Genomic DNA, 8,373 nt, shown 5'->3' with positions numbered 1-8,373 from the left:
CACGTGCTGCCAGTGTGCCACGGGGGTCACAGCCCGGTGCAGGGTGGGGAAGAGCAGGAGCCAGACCCACAGGGGACTGGGAGCACTCATGGCACCCCACAACTCTGTGTTCATGCCCCACTTCTCAGGGTCTGCACTGTCTGGCCCCCACGGGCAGCAGGTACGCTCGAGGGGATCAGAGCACAGCCCCAGCACGCGGAGGGTACAATAGCACTAGTGTCTCCCCAGAGTTTATTTCCTTGAGTCTCAGTAACAAAAACAAACAAACAAACTAGGGTTTTTTTCCTCCCCTCCCAAACCACCTACCCACCCCCCCCCCCAGCCCCCCCTTCGGCTCAAACGTCGTAGTTGGGGTTCTTGCGTAGGATAACAAATCCTTCCAGGATGGGCGTCACAGGCACGTGCTCCTCCGTGGCCAGCTCTGCCCGCTCTCCATGCGCCAGCAGCACCGGCGTCGTGTGAGTCTGGAAGCCAGTGATGGTTTTGGGCTTGCCTGCCTGGCCCACCACGTCCACAGCCTACAAGAGAAGAGCGAGGTAAATGCCGGGGATGGGCAGGGACACCGGAGCATCCCATCCCCGGCTCTGGCTGCCCCTTACCTGTCCCACCCGAACCGACACAGGCAGAGGTCGCAGCTCCTCATCGAAGGTGACCAGCATGCGGGGCTGCATGGCAGCAACAAGGCCGTAGAGAACATAGTGGGACTTGCCCAGGATAACTGGAGGGGAGACAGAAGTAAAGGGGCTGAGCCGTACCCACCCCGCAGGGCAGAGGAGTGCCAAGCCCACAGTACTCACTGTTGCGCACATCCAGGAAGGACACGAGGACGGTCAGCAGCCCGGCCACGGCCACCTGGCTCATGAGCTGGCGATCGCTGTGGTAGGGGCACAGGGTAAGCGTCCCCTTGCCCAGGTGGGTCAGGCCCTGGTGTGGCAGAGAAAGCACGTGAGAGAGCAGTGGGGTAACACCTGGGACCCCCAGCCCTGCCTGGCAGGAGGGTGGGACACCCAGGACACCACTCCCCTCCCACACCCAGGGCAGGGCCCCCAACGTGCCCCTTTCCCACCACAAGCAGCAAGCATGGGATCATCACCTGGGCTAACCGCACCATGAAGAGGTTGTTGGGGTCCTTGGCATGGTACTGGGCTAGCTGCCGCAGCATCGCTGCTAGCCGGGCGTTGTTGGTACCTGGGGAAGAGGGGGTGCAGGCAGAGCAGGGTACATGGTTTGGGTCTCCCACCTTCCCCCCACCATGAGCCCCAAACTGGGCTGTCACCCAGGCTTACCGCTGCCCACCATGCCCATGGCAAAGATGGAGTTGTAAGAGACCTCGGGGTCAGCGTCATGGGAGAACTTGCTGAGGGTGTCAAGGATGTTGAGCCGTGGGTTGGAGACAGAGATAAGTGCCAGGGCCAGGGGCACAGCACGGCGGAGGGTGGGCTCCCCGTACCGCAGCTGCACGGAGGGTAGGTAGGTGTTAGACCCAGCTTACCAAGGGCAGTGAGGTCTACAGAGATGTCAAGCAAGACCCAGTTTCTATTCCCAGGTCCCTTTCCCGGCTCTGTACTGTCCCCTCCGCTGTCACTCACCAGGTGGCCAAATGTGCGCAGGGCCATCTCAGCACCGATCTCCTCGCCCATGGCAATAAGCGCAATTCCCAACACTGCTACGCCCTATGGGGACACAGGCACTGAGCGCCAGGCAGGGAGCACCCAGCCCAAAACCCAAGTTCTCACAGCCCCTGCGCCCACCCTGAGCCCAGGGGGACAGGGAGAACAGGAGATGCTGCTGGGGGCTGTTTTCCTCCAGCACTGATCCTGCAAGTGGCTTAGGGACCACTCCAAAGCCAGCTCCTGCACCTGTGACATGGGTCCCAGCCCATGTTTTCCCACCTGGTGAGCCCCCATGTCAGCTGAGCTCTCCTTCTTCTCCTTCTCTTTCTTGTCCTTTTTGTCCTTGTCCTCCTCCTTCTCCTTGGAGTCGAAGTGCTCACTGCAGATGTGCAGGAGCTGTTGCACCTTCAGGACATTCCCTGAGCCTGAGGGGAGAGCGGAGGGCCAGGATCAGCAGGCAGAGGGCCTGGGACCCACTCCTGCCTCCCCTGCCTCATCAGCCCAACTCACCCGCATAGGCGCAGATGTCCACCAGCGTGTTGGCAAAGCTGCGGAACGGCTCCGACACCACCTCCAGCGCTGCCAGGATGGCCTCGATCGCCTCTCCCTTCCCTGCCAATGAAGGCGCAGAGGTTAGAGGACAGCAGTGGAGGGATGCTCCCACCCCGACCCCCAACACATGAGCCACTAGCACTGCCTAGCCTTACCCAAGTGGTTCAAGCCCAGGCCGAGCGGCAGCCACCGAGCATATGTGTCCTTCAGCTCCGTCTCCGATTTCTCCATGATGGTCTGGAGGATGGTTGAGGTGACATCCCCATTGCAGGAGCCCACCGATATCATCCCGCAGGCCAGGGCGGTCACGCCAGCCACCTGGTGAAGGAGAGATGCTATATGCAGGGACAGTACACAGCGAGCTGGCCCACAAACAGGGTCGTGCTCTTCTGGCAGAGCACCTCAGGCAGGGACATGCTGCCCTGCTCCCAGAGCCCAAACCATCTGCAGGACAGCCCCTGTATCCCCAGGAGCTGCTGGGGACTGGGTGAGGAAGCAGGAACCCCAGGCGAACCTTGCCTCGCTCCCTACCTCCATGCTGGACTTGGAGTCTCCCATCACAGGTAGCAGCAAAGTCAGGACATCCTCACGGTTGGAGCCCGCATATGCCAGCCCCAGCCTGCGGAGAGTCCAGGGGAGCGTGAGGGGGGAGCTGCACCACCCTGCGCAGCACAGGGAAGGCTGGCGTTAGGCCCTTACCCAAAAATGGCTCCGATCCTCATGGTGTTGCTGTTGTGGAGGACATAGTCAGACAGGAGGGCCAGGGCAGGGTCACACTCGTTCCTCACCCCTGAGTTCACAATGCCACAGGCGAGGAGGGCTCCCGACTGCAAGGCAGAAGCACCATCACACACTGGCTACCAATGCACAAAGCGCCCTGCCAGCCAGTGACCGACGTCACCCCACACATTACACCCACTCCCCGGGATAGGCAAGTTGGTACCAAGTGATCAATGCCACTCTGGATCCAGCTGAGCAGTCCAAAGCTCATAGCTCTGTGACAAGGGGACCCCAAAGGCGCCTCAGGCAGTCCCCAAGAGCTCCCTACCTTTCTGTGAGCCACTCAAAAACAGGGCATCCAACCCCTCTCTGGGCGGGAGCTGAGCCACGCAGCAGACCAAGGCAAGGTCAACCATTACCCGAGCCAGCTGCACATCCAACCCGCGAGCAGGGCTGCCCCACGCAGCCATAGAGCCCGTGTCAGGATCGGTGCCACCAACCTTGATGTAATCCTCTGAGGAGTACAGGTATTTGTCGATCTGCGTGAGCCCCCCGTCCACGTCCCACAGCAGTATTGTGCCCAGTGATGCTGCAGCACTCAGCATCCCTGCAGTTCCAGGAGAGAAGAACCCACGTCAGCCCTCAATCGATGTGCCCTGCCTGGGGCAGGTGGTGGCCAGGGACACAGGGCAGCCCAGCAGCAGCCATGCCCTGCAGCCCCCCTTTCAGCAGGTCCCCAAAAGAGACAGGGTAGCGACCCCAAGCCTAGGGGCGCCTCCAGCCCCTGCCCAGCTGGCTCCCTCACCATGGTCCTTGTTCTTGTACAACCATTTATTGCCATCGTCTGTCAGTAGCTTGTCCTGTCCAAACGCAGCGTTCACGAAGCCATTCACAAAGGAGGAGGCCAAATTCATCCGGGCTGAGTCCACTTGGGAACCACTCCCTCCGAACCCTGGGGAACGATGTCAGGGTAAGCCAGGCAGCAAGAGAAGCCCTGCCAGCCCTCCACTGCACAGCCATCCCATGCCATGGGGGGATGAGGACCTGTCCCACCATCAGCAGGAAGGAGAAGCCCAAATCCAGAGCAGGCAGCCAGGTCTGCTCCACACCAGGTCAGAGACCACGAGCAGGCCAATTGCCCACCTCGGGATACACAGCTGATTGTGCCAGCCCAGAGGTGCCTTGCAGCCCCAGAAACTCCCCACAGGCAGAGACAACAGGCCATAACACAAGCCCTTACGGTTATTTTCCAGGTGGGTTTTGTAAATATCGTCCGGCACTTTGGGCTCCATGATGTCCAGCTGCAGAGACAAAGGAGAAGGGGGTTACCTCCTGGTCAGCACACCCCAGGGCAGCTGTCCTACAAGGGCAACCTCTCCAGGAGGTGCCTGGCTAAGCTCGTAGGGATGAAGGACCTCTTCCCAGATCTTGCCACAGAGCCGGGCAGCCAGGGCAGCCACAGCTGGAGGCAGCCCAGGGCTCTTTTCCCAGCTGGGACACTCACCTCTCTGGCCAAGGCCAGGAAGTTGCTGTTGAGCTGGACGTTGGACATGATCTCGGTCAGGTCCTCGTACTCCTCCACATCCTCGTTCAGCTCCAGGAAGACCCCATGGCGGCCCAGCATAAAGGCCATCTGCTTCTGGACAACTCTGCACAGAGGGGAGAGGTTTCACAAGTGCCCAGACCCCAGCCAGCCACAAACACACGTTCACCAAACAGCGAGCCAACCTGCCCTGCTCTAGAGGCATGCAAGAGCAGCCCAGAGACAATCCGCTCTCGCCCATCTTGATTTCAGGGACAAGAGTCTCAGTCCAAACCCCCAGACACCTCCAGTGGCAGCAGGATCCAACCCAGCTTCGCCCAGACAGGGAGCCGTGCCCCACCACGATGGACGAAGGGCCCAGAGGGCAGGGAATGAGTCTCCGCTTACACATCTTTGCAGGAAGTGAAGATGTCCTCCACCAGCTCCACATCATTGAGCATCAGAGCCAGGCGTAGGGCTTCAGGGTAGCGGCTAAACTTGCGGAAGATGCCCAGGGCACAGCGCAGGAGAGCTGAGTTCTCAGGCTCTGGGACGTAGCTTACACAGCTTTCAGGAGGGGACAGACAGGAGGGTGACAACCACATCAGGCAACCTCGGCCCACCAGGGACCAGGCTCCCTCCAGCACCTCAGCCTGCCGAGCCTCCTCACCTGGTGAGGTAGAGGCACACTTTGGAGTAGGCGTTGTCATCAATGTACTTCTCTAGCATGTCCATCTGCTCAATCTCCATGAGCAGGTCGCAAGCCTCATGCTCTGCATTGTGGGCCATGTTGTAGGGGACAATCTCCTTGACGAGGGTGAGGAGCGTGTCCCTCTGAGCCTTGTCAGCCTCATCAATCTCCTGCCACTCCTTGGCCACCTCTCCTGCCAAGTGCCTGCGGGGACAAAGGGACATCACCGCCACAGAAACCAGCTTTGCCCAGCCCCAAGGATAGGGGGGCAGCTGCTGCCAGTTAGCTGGGGCTGTGTATTGTTTATGGGGGCTCCACATTCCTGCAAGAGCTTATGGGCGACAAGCCCAGAGGAGGAATAGGGTTAAGAGCAGAGATTACAGAGGCCATGGCAGCAAGATCTCTGCAGCTGGCCAATCACTGTGGATAGAGGATGTGGTGACACATGTGCAGGCATGACAGGGGCAGCTGAACACAAGCCCAGCAAGTTGGGACACCTCCCAGACAGGCCAGAGTCAAAGCACTCAGGGAAATCCCTCTGAGCCCTCATCCTTCCCCAGGTCTGGCTCCCACCCAGGCTTACCTGACGTATTCATGCCCCCAAGATGCCAGCTCCTCCTGGGAGCCCACCAGCCGGTACTTCAGACACTCACGCTCCCCGCTCATGGTCATGGCCAGAACAGAAATGATGTCTGCCGCAAAGCGCTGGGGAAAGAGTGTGGAGGTTCACAGACACATGCCGGGCACGGGGAAGAAGGGGCAGCCAGGGACACAACACCCTCCCTGCGCCCACAAGCCATCACAAGTGGCAAAGGCATGGCCCTGGCAAGTTATAAGCCACTGGAGCAAGTCACAGGGGATGATGTTAGACCATGGGGTCTGGAGGGCTCTCCAAATACCTGCCCCAGCACCATCCCCCCAGCCATGTGGGATGGTGGGGCCAAGAGCCTTTACCTTGTTCTCTCCCGGAGCCATGTTCTCATAGATTTCCTTCAGCTTGCCATAATGGGGCCGTAGAAACTTGAGGGGTTTGGGAACGGAGGTCATGGAGGTGGTGGAAGAGCGGATCTGCCTCCGCAGCTCCTCCAGGGCTGGGCGGTAGAGGGACGTATCTTTCTCCTGCAGAGAGAAGCTGCAAGTCAGGGAGCAGGGGGCTGGTTCTTGCACCATCACCCCTCCAGCCCTCCCCAAACACAGCCATGGCTCTGAGCAGAGCAGCTCCCCCCGGCCTGGGCTGCCTCCTTCAGCCCAGGTGCTGGGGAGGAAGGCCACAGCAGGGCAGAAAGCCACCCACACAAGAGGGAGGCAGAGGTCCCTTGGGCACAGGTCAGACAGGCAGCAAGACTGAGGGACAGACTGCAGCGGACAAGAAGGGACCCCGCTCAGGGTGAAACCCCCCCCATCTCCACTGCATAAGGAACGACCGTAAGCGAGGGACAGATGGACTCAAGTCCTGATCAGGGCTCTGCTCCTCCACAGCTCCTTGCTGAGGAGCACAGCACAGACTTACCCCCAGGCGCTCCACCAGCATCTCCAGCTCATCCTGCAGCTGCTTGTCTTCCTCTGACTGCCAAAATGCACAGGAGAAAGCAGAGCTAAGGGCACCCAGCACAGACATCCCCAGGGTGACAGGGGTGCAGCTGTCACCCCAAGCTGCAGGGGGACCGGGACACAGCGACCCCCCCTCCCCAGGGCACCATCCTGCCCCACTGCTGCTGGGGGTCAATGCCCCCATTACTGGGGATACCCCCCCCGAAGAGACCACTCCTTGCCACGGGGTGAGAAGCGCCTCCCCCGTTACCCTGTGCTGCACAGAAACACCCCCACAGAGAGGGGCATGGCAGGGACAGCAGCCCGCCACCCAGAGGCAGCCCCCCACCCAGTGGCAGCCCCCCGGGACCCTCAGCGCCAAGGCCACCCCCATGCCAAAAAGAGGGGACCCCTCCATAGTCCCCACTGTCACACGCACGCCCTGATCACATCGCGGCTCCCCTCACCCCGCTCCAGCGACATCACGTCCCGGAGCCCCCCGCCCCATCGCACATGCACACCGCCCCCCCAGGAACAGGGAGCCTTCAGCTGCGTCACGCGGGCAGCCCCGAGACGTCACGGCCCGCCTCCCGCAGGGAGCCCCTCGCCTCAGTGACGTCACGCGCTCCCGCCGGAGGGAGCCCCCCCGCCGGTGACGTCACGCGCCCCCGCCGCAGTGAGCCCCGGGGACGCCGCAGGCGCCCCCAGAGGGGTGCCGGCCGCCCCCGTGACGCGCGATGACGTCCCGTCCCGCCCCACCGGTGACGCGGGGCCGGCCGGGCCGTGACTCAGCTGCGGCCCGCGGCGCGGCGGCGCTCACCAGCTCCTGCTCCTTCTCGGGCCCCGCGGGCGGCTCCCGGCGGTCCCGGCCCCAGGGCGGCGTGGGCTTCTCGTCGCCGCCCGACCCGGGGCCGCCCTGCACCCGGCTCTGCCCGCCGCCGCCGCCCGCGTCCATGGCCGCTCCGCCGCGCACCCGCCACTCTGCGCCTGCGCGCCGCACGCGCCCGCCACCAATCGCCGCCCGGCGCCGCCGTGACGACGCCGGCGCGCGCCGGCGGGCGGGGCGAGGGGCGGGGGCAAGGGCGGGGCGCGGGGCGGGGCGGCCCCACGTGCCGCGCCGCTGCAGCAACGCCGGGCACCGGCACCGGCGGCGGCAGCGGCGGGAGCGGGGGGGGGACCCAGCCCGGCCCTTCCCTTCCCGGGGCTCCGGCACTGCCGGGGAGCGCTGGCAGCCGGGGACGGGGTCGGGGACCCGGAGCTCCCCCGCCCTGGCAGGAGGCACCGGTGCCACCGGAGCCGGGCAAGTGAGGTGACACTGCCCAGGGCAGGCGGGCTCGGTGGAGAGCCGACGCGCCACGGACACCCGTGGGTACCCCCTCTGCCCCTCCACCCGTGCACACACACACACCCCTCCTGCGCACGTGTGCCGCTCTGTGCCCCCGGCCTCGCAGTTCAGGCAGGTGGCACCGCCTCGCCCACCCCCACCGGGCACCCCCGGGGGGGCACCTTCCCCCCCACACCGGGCAGCACCCCGGGCTGTGCTCCGTGGGGAAACCCCCAGGCAGGTGGTGTGGTGCCAGGCGTCTCCCCAGCGCCATTTTCCAAAGCGTGACTGCACCCCCACGGCAGCTATGCACCCTGCGTGCTGGAGGGTAGGGGGGACCCTACCCGGGTACCCGGACACCCCCACACACCACTGCCCCCCTGGCAGCACCCCGGGCACCGGGCGGGTGGCATGCGGTGAC

General features: G+C 63.4%; 1 protein-coding gene across 2 annotated transcripts; it reads right to left on the bottom strand.

The window, feature by feature from the left end:
• Positions 1-264: 264 nt before the first annotated feature.
• On the bottom strand, positions 265-7,624 carry PSMD2 (proteasome 26S subunit ubiquitin receptor, non-ATPase 2). Of its 2 annotated transcripts, none has more exons than XM_052804427.1 (21): positions 7,449-7,624; positions 6,609-6,665; positions 6,053-6,217; positions 5,682-5,803; positions 5,078-5,302; positions 4,816-4,974; positions 4,390-4,534; positions 4,126-4,186; positions 3,691-3,837; positions 3,386-3,492; positions 2,865-2,992; positions 2,697-2,784; positions 2,321-2,483; positions 2,124-2,225; positions 1,893-2,038; positions 1,590-1,673; positions 1,287-1,455; positions 1,094-1,188; positions 798-924; positions 600-718; positions 265-518 (listed from the first exon to the last, which is right to left on the bottom strand). In XM_052804427.1, exons 1-21 carry the CDS (start codon positions 7,581-7,583, stop codon positions 336-338), a joined length of 2,727 nt encoding a protein of 908 aa, XP_052660387.1. In that variant the 5' UTR covers positions 7,584-7,624; the 3' UTR covers positions 265-335. The 2 variants fall into 2 exon arrangements, with proteins under 2 accessions (XP_052660387.1, XP_052660388.1); XM_052804428.1 differs by lacking the exon at positions 7,449-7,624 and adding an exon at positions 7,237-7,257.
• Between the last annotated feature and the right edge of the window lie 749 nt (positions 7,625-8,373).

Source organism: Harpia harpyja, chromosome 12 (genome assembly GCF_026419915.1).
Source record: "Harpia harpyja isolate bHarHar1 chromosome 12, bHarHar1 primary haplotype, whole genome shotgun sequence".
Lineage (NCBI taxonomy): Eukaryota > Metazoa > Chordata > Aves > Accipitriformes > Accipitridae > Harpia > Harpia harpyja.
The sequence above is the reverse complement of the archived record's forward strand: the minus strand, read 5'-3'. Positions and strand labels throughout refer to the sequence as shown.